The sequence below is a fragment of the Notamacropus eugenii genome, chromosome 2, assembly GCF_028372415.1.
Source record: "Notamacropus eugenii isolate mMacEug1 chromosome 2, mMacEug1.pri_v2, whole genome shotgun sequence".
NCBI lineage: Eukaryota > Metazoa > Chordata > Mammalia > Diprotodontia > Macropodidae > Notamacropus > Notamacropus eugenii.
In genome coordinates, this window is record NC_092873.1 from 459,776,710 (window position 1) to 459,790,685 (window position 13,976).

The 13,976-nt window shown below is 35.2% G+C and overlaps 1 protein-coding gene across 7 annotated transcripts in view; it reads right to left on the reverse strand.

Annotated features, from left to right (window-relative positions):
- SWT1 (SWT1 RNA endoribonuclease homolog) overlaps positions 1–13,976 on the reverse strand; it is a 152,790-nt gene that overhangs the window by 114,175 nt on the left and 24,639 nt on the right. For all 7 annotated transcript variants that reach the window (XM_072648385.1, XM_072648382.1, XM_072648383.1 and 4 more), the window contains exons 6-10: positions 13,402–13,461; positions 11,317–11,446; positions 8,521–8,622; positions 7,078–7,266; positions 3,586–3,679 (exon numbers count right to left, since the gene is read on the reverse strand). In XM_072648385.1, the coding sequence (XP_072504486.1) occupies positions 3,586–3,679; positions 7,078–7,266; positions 8,521–8,622; positions 11,317–11,446; positions 13,402–13,461 (575 nt within the window). The remainder of the gene's footprint in view (positions 1–3,585; positions 3,680–7,077; positions 7,267–8,520; positions 8,623–11,316; positions 11,447–13,401; positions 13,462–13,976) is intronic.

The window sequence follows — 13,976 nt, forward strand, 5'->3', positions numbered from 1 at the left end:
CGTAAAATAACTGAGACCCAAGAATGGAATCAAAGGTAAAAGAGACAGGGGATGCCATTCACATGAACTCAGCCAACAGCAGGTCAAACAATGCCTGTGTTATATCAATTTATTTGTAGTGACAGAGGGATTAACAATAGCAATTCATACCCAAGGCACTGGCATCAAAAAAGCATCAACTTAGTTATCAATGCCAATTATGCAAGAAAATGTTCAAAACAGTACAACAGATCACTGCAGACTATAAAAATGTGCCACCATACTGAATATCCAGAAAGTTGGTGGCTAGAATTATACATCAGAATAAAGCTTAAAACATCCAATAAGTAAAATATCCTAGTTTATGGAACTACAGCACTATCAGAGAACAAACTGTTATCTATTTTCTCCTGGACAGTTAAGTTATAAGACACCAAGAAATAAGAAAAAAAACATAAAAGAGAAAGTAAAACATAAGAAAAACAATTATCTGGAGAACAGATCAAGAAGAGCAAAGATAAAAATAATCAGACTACCTGAAAGCTACAGTCATAACAAGGAATCTTGATACAATAATACAAGAAATAATTAAAGAAAATTGTCCTGAAGCATTAGAACAAGAGGGGAAAGCAGAAATAGAAAAAGTCCACTGATCACCACCTGAAAGTGATCCTATGTGAAAAACCTACAGGAATATTATAATCAAATTCCAAAGCCCCCAGCTCCAGGATAAAATATTACAAGCAACAAGAAAAAAGCAATTTAAATGTGGTGGTGCCACAATCAGAATGAAACAAGACCTAGCAACAGTGACAGTAAAAGAATGCAAGTCTTGGAATACTATATATAGTAAAGAGCAAAAGAACTGGGGCTTCTGCCAAAAGTATCATACCCACAAAAGTTAAGCATGATTCTGAATTTTTAAAAATGGACACATGATATACTATCAGATTTGCAGGACTTTGTTAAAAAAAAAAACCAAACCAAAATAAAGTCCTAATGGGTACACAATTTACACATAAAAGCTGATACTGTAAGCAATTAGGAGAACAAGGAATAGTTTACTTGTCAGATTTAAGGAGAACAGAGGAATTTATGACCAAAAAGAGATAAAGAACGTTCTGAAATGCAAAATGGATAATTCTAATTACATTAAATTGAAAAGTTTTTACACAAACAAAGCCAATGCAACCAAGATTAGGAGGGAAGTAGAAAACTGGGAAAGAGGCCTCTGATAAAGGCCTCATTTCTAAAATACATAGAGAACTGAGTCAAATTTATAATACAAGGCATTCCCCAATGGATAAAATGGTCAAAGGATATGAACAGACAGTTTTCAGAGGAAGAAATTAAGGCTATCTATAGTCATATGAAAAAATGCTCTAAATCGTTACTAGAGAAATGCAAATCAAAACAACTCTTAGGTACCATATCACACCTATTAGATTAGCTAACATGACAAAACAGGAAAATTATAAACGTTGGAGAAGATGTGGGAAAATCTGCTGGCAGAGTTAGAACAAGAGGGGAAAGTGGAAATAGAAAAAAGTCCACTTATCATCACCCGGAGAGATCACCACTCTGAAGAGAAATTTGGAACTATACCATAAAACTGTCCACACCACTTCTAGGATTGTATCCCAAAGAGATCATAAAAATGGGAAAAGGACCCACATGGACAAAAATATCTACAGCAGCTCATTTTGCGGTGGCCAAGAACTGGAAATTGAGGGGATGCCCATCAACTGAGGAATGCCTAAACAAGCTGTGGTATACAAATGTAATGGAATACCACTGTGCTATAAGAAATGATGAACAGAAGGCTTCAGAAAAACCTGGAAAAACTTAGATGAATTGATGCTGAGTGAAGTAAGCAGGATCAGGAGGACAATTGTACACAGTAACAGCCACATTGTGCAACGACTAAGTTTGATAGACTTAACTCTTCTCAGCAGTTCAAGAACCTCAAACAGCTCCAAAAGACTCATGATGGAAAACGCCATCTACATCCAGAGAAAGATATATGGAGTCTGAACGCAGATGGAAGCATACTACTTCATCTGTTTTTTGGGTTTTTTTTTCTTTCTCAGGGTTCCTCTCATTCATTCTTCTATACAAAATGACGAAGGTGAAAATATTCTAATAAGAATGTATATGTAGAGACTATATTGGATTGTCTGCCATCTTGAGGAGGGAGTATGGAGAAGGAGGTGGAGAAAATTTAAAATTTATAGAAGTGAATGTTGAAAAATAAAAATAAATAAAATTTGTTAAAAAAAAAAAAAACCTGAATTTAACAGAAGATTTGACAAACAAGAACCAAGAGAAATATAAGATAACATACCAAAGACTAATTACAAAGGACTCACTAAGGACAGACTGTTGACCTTTCATGTATGTAAAACGTATGTCTAAGATTTTATTAATAATTGGGTAGTTCGTAAGAAAAGACTGAGGTAGACTGGGGTATGTCTTTAAGAAGTAAAATTGTTTAGGAACAGATAAAAACAGTAACTGTCTTATATAAATGAGGTGCAAGAGAAAGAACTGACATAGAGGAATTAGATGGGGGAAGAGGGCTGTTAGTTCCGGAAACCTACTTTCATAGGGAAAAGGCTCAAGAGGGAACAATAAATATATGTATCTAGAAGAGTATAAAACTTTTCTAAATTCAGAAAGAAATAAAATGTTAAGGGGATGGGGGAGGGGAAGAGGATAAGGGAGGAATCTCTAGAGCGGAGGGTGAGGAAACAGATTAAAAGGGGGTACAGAAGGGTGTTTAGATTTATGGGAATGGGAGAATGAGGGAAGGTTCCTGGAGGGGACGGCATAAGTAATAGGAGGGCAAGAAAACAGGGAGAAATAAAGTAGAGGACCCACAAGGGACAGGAAATAAGAGATACACACAAGCATAAAAACAGGTCAGCAGTAGAATTTCTTAGGGAAAATAAATGTCTACATATGTATGTATGTGTATATCTGTCTATGTGTATGTATTTATCTATCTTTACAGATATACACATACATAAAAATATATACAGATATATACGTGCACTTAATTGTAACCTTCTGGGGGGAGGGAAAGACATAGAAGAGGGGGAAAGAACAAACTAAAAAGTACACAGTCCAGGGAACAAAAAACTTGCAAGGAAGCAAAGATGGACAGCTCTCAACACAACGTGTAGTATTTATTACAGACTTTCTTGAAATGGAAATTTAACCAGTATATACTTTGAATCCTCTTTTAAGTTTTGCTATGCACAACATGCCTTTTTCTTTTCTTATTCTGTATTTAAGCATCAATATTTAAGTTTATAATAGGTTTTTTTTTCTTTTATCTATTGCATATTTAAGTTTTAGTATTTAAATCTAAAAGAGAAGGGGAAAAAAACATGCCCACTGGAGGATGGAGGGAAAGTTAACAAGTCATGTTGATCATGACTTCAGAAACAAAGAAATAAACCAAGCAAAAAATTAGACTGTCTTCCAAAGACTGTTAGAGGAGTGAGTTGGAAATGAAGAAATTATCTTTTTGCTCTCATTCTTTCATTTCATTCAATGACTGCAGTTTCATACTGACAAAGGTGGATTGTTCAGGGTACTCACGTGCACAATATAACAACAGCACAAGGAAATAAATTCTGATACTGAAGACAACATTTCAGGACTCGGTCATCATTGTTTTCATCACTCAATCCATCTGCAAATTGAGCAAAAGTAAAAAAGAATTAGTACACCAAAAATTCAAACAGTACAGATGAAAGGTCTTTAAATAAAAAGAAGAGGAAGGTAAGGAGATAAAATGCACTGGGGTTTCTGCACAGTCTACTTAATATGTACCTCAGGATATATGTAATTGGATCAACTCAGAAAACACAAAATGGCAGATCTGGAAGAGATCTTAGAGACCATCTCAATCAACTCCAAATTATAGATGAGGAAAATGAATTAGTGAGGTAAAGTGACCTTCCTTCTGTCCCATGCCTATTAAGAGAACTAAAGATGAATCGACGTTTCCTGATTTCCAATCTATACTTTCCCACTACACTGTGCACATTTCAAAGTTCCCATAATCAGAAATAAAGTCTCGTTATTCACAGTTCCACTGACTCATAAACAATGAGAAAACTCTCATGAAATAAAGATTGCACAAAATTGGCTTCAAGTGTAATTTGGGGAAAAATAACGCTGGACTTGAATTCAAAAGACTTGAATTTGAATTTCAAATACTCTACTTATTGGCCACCTGACCTTAAGCAAATCAATAAATAGCTCTGGGATTTAGATTGCTTATTTGCAAAAAGGGAGGGAGGGGGGAGACTGCACAACAGGTAGAAATTGGGAAGGGCTTGATTTCAATGCAAGAGGATAAAAAACTTTTCAACAATTAGAGCTGCCTCAAAATAGAACAGAGAGACTCAGGGTCTCGTCACTAGATGTCTTCAACAAGAGGCTTGATTGACTTCTTTTCAGGTAGAGGTACAGGTTAGGCTGAACAGCTTTTGCGGTTCCTTCCAACCCCAACGATTTAGGATCCTGTAACAACTGCTCTTGCCTTGGTCCCAACAATTAATTTCACTTTAAATTTGCCACTTCCTCAATGAGATTTTCCTAATAAAAAGCTCAGCTTATCAGCAAGAAAAATAAAACAAAAAACATATCTTATTCTATAATTTAAAAGGAAGCTAAAATTATTTTGAGAGCAATCTTTTATTGCCTAGTGAAATCCTCTGAAAGTCTGATGAAACCTATGTACCACTTCTTAGAATATTATTTTTAAACCAGTGAAGGAAATGCTAAATTTCAATTAAAGCTGAGTGCAAAAAAAGAGGTAATTTTTTTTCCCATCCAAGTTCAAGAACTTTCTAAAATCTAACCATGCACTTTTGTGGCTCTGTGGACCCCAAGCAAAAGCAGATGTTAGAGAGGATGACTGACCATCATTATAACTGCCAACAAAAGGCACTATATGCTAAGTTCTATATGAATTAAGTTACATGTGAACACTAAAGTAACCTTCAAGACATAAAACTCATTCAGATGAACATAAAAAACTATTTATGATGCACAAAAATCCATGAAAAATACCTATTACAGATAAGAAATTTGAGCAATTTACCATGGCTACTACTTTACTTACACATCAAAAAATCTATTATTTTCATCAGTGTCAGTATTCCCTCCATCCATACAGATTACAACTCCTCTAATATGCTTTGAAGAGTTGCTCTAGACAACAAAAATTCACTATTCAATGGTCAGCCTTCTACTGAAAAAGATTTCCAAATGGTCCTTGAATGGCAGTTAGAAAATTTGTTGCCAGGGACATTTCTTGCTAGAGCCCTTCTAGTATGGAGTTTGAGAACCCAGCATTACCTCCACACCGTAATGAGTTACCAGAATATTACTTCAATGGAAGAAAATCAAAAAAGTTACAAAAAACAGCAGTCAAATGGAAGTGAAATACAGGTTTCAAAAAAAAAAAAAGACATCCCCATGCATATCAATTGGGTAATAGCTGAATAAGTTGGGGTATATGAATGTATTGGAATACCACTGTGCTATAATGATGAGCACGTGGACTTCAGAAAAACCTGGAAAGACTTACATGACCTGATGCTGAGTGAAGTGAGCAGAACCAGGAGAACATCGTACACAGTAACAGCCACACTGTACAATCACTTACTTTGATACTCAGCTCTTCTCAGCAATGCCAGGATCTAAGACAATTCCAAAAGACTCATGATGGAAATGCCATCCACATCCAGAGAAAGAACTAGGGAGTGTGAATGCAGATCAAAGCACACTATTTGCTCTCCCCATTTTTTAGTTGTTTTGTTTTTTTCTTTCTCATGGTTCCTCCCATTGGTTCTAATTCTTCTTTACAACATGACTAATGTGAAAATATGTTTAATAGGAATGTATATGTAGAGCCTACATCAGATTGCATGCTGTCTTGGGGAAAGGGGAGAGGAGAAGGTAGAGAAAATTTAAAACTCAAAAGTTTATGGAAGTGAATGTTGAAACTAAAAATATATTAATAATAAAAGACATTCCCAAATTAGAAGCAATAAAGAAAAAGTTTTTGAAGCCTTTACTAGGATTCCTAGGTCTACATATCAAAATAGTATAGATATAAGAGCCAAGAGTACTAAACTAGTGAAATTAAAGTCATTTTAAAAAAATATCAGAGCCATTTGCAGATAAGAGAAGGGCTACTGCTCTTGGAGTCAGTAGACCTGAGTTAGCTAGCCAGCACTTGCTACCTAGAAGAAAATCATTTTATTTCTCCATACCACGATTTTCTTATTCATAAATTGGAGAGTTCCTGATCTCAACAATAATTGTGTACTAGCTATTTCACAGGGACTGTCTGAAGAAGAGAGCTTTGTAACTCCTAAAGGACTGTATCAATATACATCACTGTTATCATGTTTCCAAAATGTTAAGAAAAAGTATACTGTTAAGCAAATAATCCATTATACCTCAGGCATCTGTCAGATATTGCTATTTATGGTCATTAAATATGAACTATATAGATGACTTCTTTAAACAGGTCCAATTTAATGGCATTTCGGGTTCATTCTACAGTTACCTGACCATTAAAACTCTACTTATTGGTAATACTTATACTTTGTGGTTCTCTTTAAAGAACTTTAAAGAACTAAGCACTATACTAAGCACTGGGGGTACAAAAAGAAAAATTGAGACAGTTCCTGCTCTCAACAAGTTCACAGTCTGAGGGAAACACGTAAAAGAAAGATGACAAAGGAAGTGCAGAATAGCCCTGTCACCCAATACCAGTATTACGTAGCAATTTTAAAAAGAAATACAAAATGACAGCTACAAAGCACAAGAATTCTTACTAAATCTCTATTTCACTTTCTGTAATAATGACACAGCCTGAGAAATAAAAAATTAAAACTAAAAATTTAATTTCTGTTGAATTTTGTTGTGAAAGAATCATTACTTAAATCATTTTTAAAGGAAAATTAAGCTTTTTAACCATTCCTCTTTCTCCCATGGTCATTTTTATGTTATATTATATATATTATATACAGCACCTACACCCCCTTCAATTCTCCATGTGGTACTTACAAAGTTTTTGAGAAGCAAGTTGAATTGATTGACCCCACAGCTTTCCATCTTGACTTCTGAGACAGTCATTGATGAAATGAACTGCAGGTATAGCTTTGTGCTGTGCATGCTGTAATAATTTTCCTGCTTTCATACGATCTAGTTCTTGCACAACCACCCAGGGAATTATCAACACAAGTCTATCGAAGCCTGGAAAATTCAAGTCTCTTATTAAATCAAGAAATATATAAGTTGACATCTGTACTAGGCACTTTATAAAGAAATTTAAGACATCTTGCTTACCATCAAAGCAAATGATATAGGTTTAAAAAGAGTACAGAAAAGAGAGTAAACTATACCCAAAGGGCTATAAAATTGTGCACATCACTTGATTCAGCAATGCCACTACTAAGTCTGTCTCCCAAAGAGATCAAAGAAAAAGGAAAAAAAACATATGTAGAAGAATGTTCATAACAAGCAGCTCTTTTTGTGATGGCAAAGAACTGGTAACTGAAGGATGGCTCATCACCTGAGAAATGGATGAACAAGTTGTGGTATCTGATTATAATGGAGTACTATTGTACTATAAGAAATGACAAGGATGGTTTTAGAAAACCTGGAAAGTCTTATATAACCAATGCATAGTGAATTGAGACAAACCAGGAGAACACTATACACAGTAAGAGCAATACTGTAACACTGATCAACTCGAAAGACTTAGCAACTGTGACTAATACAACAATCCAAGACAATGCTAGAGTACTCATAAGGAAAAATGTTACTCGCCTCCAGAAAGCAAACTGATGAGCTTGGAGTGCAGATCTAAGCATACTTTGTTTCAGTTTCCTTTTTTGGTTTGGTTGTTGTTTTTTGTGATATGGCTAATATAAAATATATTTTGCATGACTTCACACTTATAACTGATATACTGTTAGCCTTCTCACTGGATGGGGGAGGGGCTTAAGGAAGAAAATTTGTAACTTAAAATTTTTTTTAAAGAAGGTCAAAAATAATTTTTTTTTTTTACAAAAAGTTAAGTGAGATTTTATATGGCTAAGTCAACTTCTGAAGATCCTATTTTATTGTGAATAGCAAGTTTAGGGTTTACTAGCTAGAATTACTTCAGCAAGCATCAGAAAACACCGTCCTTCTTCAAGATGTATACAAGTTCACATTAGAAGAAGGGCAGTAGTGTGACAGAAAGAAGGATTCAGAAAAAAGATTTCATATGACCTTGGTTTGAGTCTCGTAATCACAAGGAAATCACTATTAAGGTTTTCTGGGCTCCAGTTTCTTTGTTTTGTAAAGAGGAATAATACTTGTACCCCCTACCTCAAAGGGGCTAATGAGTAAAGTGCTTTGTAAACCCTGAAGCACAACACAAATATGAATTTTGATTCTATGATCTCTAGTGAAATTCAGATACATAGATATAAAAGAATCAAAAAATATCTTTACAAATACCTGGGATATCCATTGTCTTCAAAATTCCAAGAAACTTGAGATGATTCATCAGAATATTTGTGTCAATCACAATTAAAAGTATTGTGTCTGAAGCAGTATTCTCTGAATGGAAGAAAAAGGCACACCAATATTTTAAGATTATATTGTTCTTGATAATGTTGTACATAATGTGTAAGATTCTACTCTTTGAATTTAACCAAAAAAATGTAATTTTTCAGAAATTAGTCTTCTACCTTAATAAGACATTAATTTCACTGAGATCAATGCCCAATTACCACCATTTTTCTACTTTAATAATACCTGCAGCCAATCTCAAATCCAAGACTGAAGAGTATCCCTACTCTTCACCTGTGCCTTAGATTCCATTCCCTCCTAAGGATTCAAGACTTGCTCTACCAATCACTTCTCCTGCTCTCATGCGTATCAAACTCTTTTTCACCACTGGCTCCTTCCCATACACTTCAGAAATTTTCTCAATTATTCACAATATGAAAAAAAAAAAAAGCCTTCCCTTGAACTTTCCAGATTATCCAGCTATCATTCCTCTCTTCCAGCTTACCCATCACTCCAAGCTTGTGGGGGGACACTCACTACCTACACTCAATACCTCCATATCCTCACCATCCTTTCTTTTCAGCCCCTTTGCAGTAAAACCTCTGTGATTCAAGCAGAATATAAGTTCCTCAAGGTGAGGGTCTGAATTTCATTTTCCTTTCTATTACCCTAAGTTGGTGCCTTGCAGATAGGAAGTGCTTAATAAATGCTCTTGAATTGAATTAGTTTACATCTCACATGCTACTAACTGCTCTCTCAAAAGGCATCACTGACATCCTAAAAGGCAAATCCAGTGGCCATATCCTGGTCGACATACTCTTGGCATCCTCCTTTGATGACCCTTCTTTATTTGGTACTCTTATCCTTCATTAGTATCAAACATATTACTGTCTCCTGGTCCTCCTTCTACTTTTATATTCTTTTTCAGTTTCTCTCACATGTTCCTCATTCTCTTTTAAACCCTTTAATAAATGCTCTCTAAGGTCTTGTCTTTAGCCCTCTTATTACCTTTATCTTCTTTTCCCCTTGGCAAACTCATTCACTTCCATGATATCATCTGCCATTTTTAAAAGAAAGTTCCCAAATATAAATCTTAAACTCAGAGCCCTTATCTAAGATTTAGATATATAATATTAGCTTCAACTTCCTACAGGACATCTCCACCTTGATTTCTCACAAGCATCCTCCCTCAAGCTCTAAAGTTCAAAACCAAGCTTATCAACTTTCACCCAAATTCTGCTACTCCTTACAATTTTACTGTCTTCTTAGGAGCTTCTGTATTCACTCACTCAGTCTCTCAGTTTCAAAACTTTGGTAGCCTTCTGTTCTTTCTCCTGCCTCAACTCTCATATCCAGTCCTATATTGTCACTTAAATTTCCACATCTCTTACTACTGCTGCCTCACCATTCTCATAGCAATGACCCTAACACATGCCTTCTTTACCACCTGCAGGGGCTACTGCAATAGTCTCCAAATAGGTATTCCTACCTCCAAATTCTGCCCCACCATTTAGATCACTGCCTTACAGAAAGATCTAGTCAAATCATTCCTCAGCTAACAATCTTGACTAGCTCCCTATTCCCTACTGCATAAACTTCAAATTCCTTTGCCTATACTAAAGGACCACAACACTCTGGCCCCAACCTATCTTTCCAGCTTCATCTCACATTATAACCCTGAATGGACTCCTCACTCCAGTCAAACTACACAGTCTCTCAATAACTACAGAGTTAATCTCCCAACACACCAAACTCTTTCTTGCTTCCATGTGCTATTCCCTTCTCTTGGAATGTTTCTGCTCACCAACTGAAGTAATGTCATCCTTTAAAGCCTAACTCAAATTCCATGTCTCCTATGAAACTTTCCTGTTGATAACAGCCCTATACCTCTGACTTCAATCACCCTGTAACTCTTAACTGAACTTATATATTATTTATATATGAGTTATCTATGTATCTTATTTGTCTTCTATACTACAAAGTCCATGAGAGCAACAAACAGGCTTCCTTATCTAAAATTTTATCTCTCCTCACAACTATCAGTGTTTTACCTACAGCAAATACTTATGTTTGTTGAATTAAATGGACTTTCTCTTGCCCCTTGTCATGCTTTTAAGCCAACTTATTCTATAATCAGTTGGTGTATATATATCAATATTAAGCTAATATTAAATCAGTTTATAACTAAACATAATAAATAAATAACATAATAAGTACATTCCAAAGTCAACAAATGATTTGGGAATTGTCTATACCACTATTCTTTCCCATTACCAAGGACAAACAAGATCTGACTGTATAACATGGATAAATCCAAGATGACACTTCCTCCACACATTACAATTTACATTACATCCAGTCAGTCCCTTAACAGAGGGAAAAAAAAATCTTCATTAGTATACAATTACAGTTGAGAAGGAAAAACTGAAAGGTCAAAACTTTGATGACTACCCCTTACCCAAATTAAGTAAAAAGTACAATTAAAGATATGTATATTACAATAAAAATCTTGTGTCAGAAAGCAAAAACCATACCTAACTTCCTTGTAACTTGAAGAATATGACAAATTATGATATGGCAGAATATTGGAAATACATTACACTGTCACTGGAGACTATGAAACTTGAAAACATTTTGGACTCAGTATTTCCTCCTGAGCTTAACATAGTCAAAATAATGAGTTAACGTACTGAAATGCTAAGTGACCAGGTGAAACCATCAACATTAATATAGAGGACATACCAACAAAAGGATGCACATCATCTTCAGTCAAGTCAATTTCCATACTTGTCAGCTCTCCAGAAGCTGGCACCACAGGTAAATCCATACTTTTCCCCACACGAGCAGCATGAAGCTCTTCTACTATCTGCATCTATCACAGAATCACAGAATTTCACAGTTGGAAGGGACCTCAGAGGCCATTTAATCCAACCTGTACCTAAAAAAGGGATCCCCTCTATAACAGATATGTAATCATCCAGCCTTTGCTTAAAGACCTCAAGTGAAGGGAAACTTACTACATTAAAAACAGCCCATTCCACTTATGAACAATTTTAATTATTAAGATATTCTTCCTAACATCAAGTCCAAAACGGCCTTCTACAACTTGCACCCATCACTCCTACTTCTGCCTCTGGGATCAAGCAGAACATGGCTTAATCTCTCTGCCTCTCTCAGGTGACAGACAGTAAATATTTCAAGACAGTTCTTGTATCTCTGTCCCCCTCCACCCCACCAACCAGTCTTCTCTTCCCAGGCAAAACATCCCATCTCTTCAACTGATCCTCATATGGCATGAATTTGAAGGCCTTCATTATCCTGATTGCCCTCCTCTGAACACTAAAGCTTATCTATATCCTTCCTATAACATCTCCTAGAACAGAACACAATACTCCCAATGTGGTAAGGCAAGGGTTGTAGACAACAGAATTATTATCACTTTATTTGTCCTGGCATCTAGGCCTCTTTCACAGCAGCCCAAGATCACACTAGCCTTCTTGGCTACCAAATCACCATACTAACTCACATTATTCTTATAGTCCACTAAAACCCTCAGGTCATTTGCAGACTTAACTGCTGTCCAGTCATGCATTAATCTTGCATTTGTGAAGCTGATTTTTTTAATGAATTGTAGAAAGATTTACATTTAAATGTATTCTGAATTAACAACTTCCAAGTTAATAAGAAAATGAAAACCATCTATATTGAAGACAGAAGATCTGGGTATAGGAAGTATAGGAAGAAAAAAAGTTTAAAACCTTAATATCCTAATATATTTAAATGTAGTTGACTGATGTCCTTCCTCAGAGTATTAAAAAAAAGTTTAAGAACCACTCCAGATTACAAACTGGATCTTCAGACCTGGCCAATTTGAGGCAATTAATTTCCTAATGGAAAACTAAACAAAGAAACTAAAAGGTACAATAAATTTAAATCAGAAAAAGAAGACTTCTCCTACTATAAGAAGGGCCATAAAAAATTGAAGTTCATAAAAATAATAAGCAATTTAATGAAGCTTGAAACTTCTTAAAAGAAAAATAAAAAATATTCTATGTACCTAATTACTAGATTAAGGGGGGGAAAAAAAACTCTACTAAGCAAATTCCTATTTCAGGAATACACTGAGGCCAAATAAAGAGAAATACATAGAGCTTTCCCTCTTCCCATATTCTACAATTGTGGCCGACCTGCACATAACTTCCAAGAACAATCAATATCCCCACTTTGTTGTCTTTTAAGATAATATAGTCAAAAACTTCTAATGCCATGCTTCATTTTTGCACTACAAGTACAAAGAGAAATATGGTGTTATAGTAAAAGTTTAAGACACAGGCAGTCTGCTAAATAATAAAGGCATAAGATCAGATGATGAAGAACAACATTTTAAAAATATTTTTCTAGATAAAGGCTTTTGAAAGAATTTACACCACAAAATTACATAGGTTCATAAAGCACATATATATTTAGAGCTAGAGCCAGAAGAGTCTTTGGAGACCATTTATAGTCTAGCTTCATCATTTTACAGATGATGAAACTAAGGCCCAGAGAGATAACGTGACTTGTCTAAGGTCAAGCAGTAAATGACAGAAGCAGAATTGGAAGCCATGTCCTCGGACTGCAAATCCAGAGATCTTTTTGACCATATAAAACTGATTCTCTCAATGGTTATACATTACACAATCATATACAATGGTTATGATGTAGCAACAACAGTATCATACTTATCTTAAAATTATCCTCACATCACTTTTAATATTAATAAACTAAACACAATTCAATTTAGCAACTGTATTTAATACATTTGAAGTAAATAAGTAGAACACTAACCTCTTGATCTGTATCCTGAACATAATCACTTGAATTAGAAGAATGTGTTGCTTCAAAACTCTAAAATAAAAATTAATTCTATCAGTTAATGATAAAAAATATACCAGATTCTAAGACTACACCCTAACCAGTCATATTTTTCCAATGTCTTTATTATAATGTGTCCCCCATTAGTCTATACTGGGCCTTATCTTCTCTCTCTCCACACTCTCCAATGGAGATAGCTTGAATTCCAGAGGATTCGATTATCATCTATATGCAGATGACTCCATAATCTATGGGACCAATCTTGATATCTCTCCTGAACTTCAGCCTCACATTTTATCAACTGCCTACTGGAGATCCCAACCTGGATACCCTACAAAAATCTCAAATCCAACATATACAAAATGGAACTTACTACATTTTCCCCAAAACCAATCCTTCCTCCAAAGTTCACCATTTCTGTTTAAGACACCAATAAATATTCTTACAATCACCCAGGTTCACAACCAAGTACCCATCCTTCACCCTCTCCTCTTGATTATTTTCTCCTTTCTGAGTTTTCATGACACAGTGTTATATTTTCCTCCATT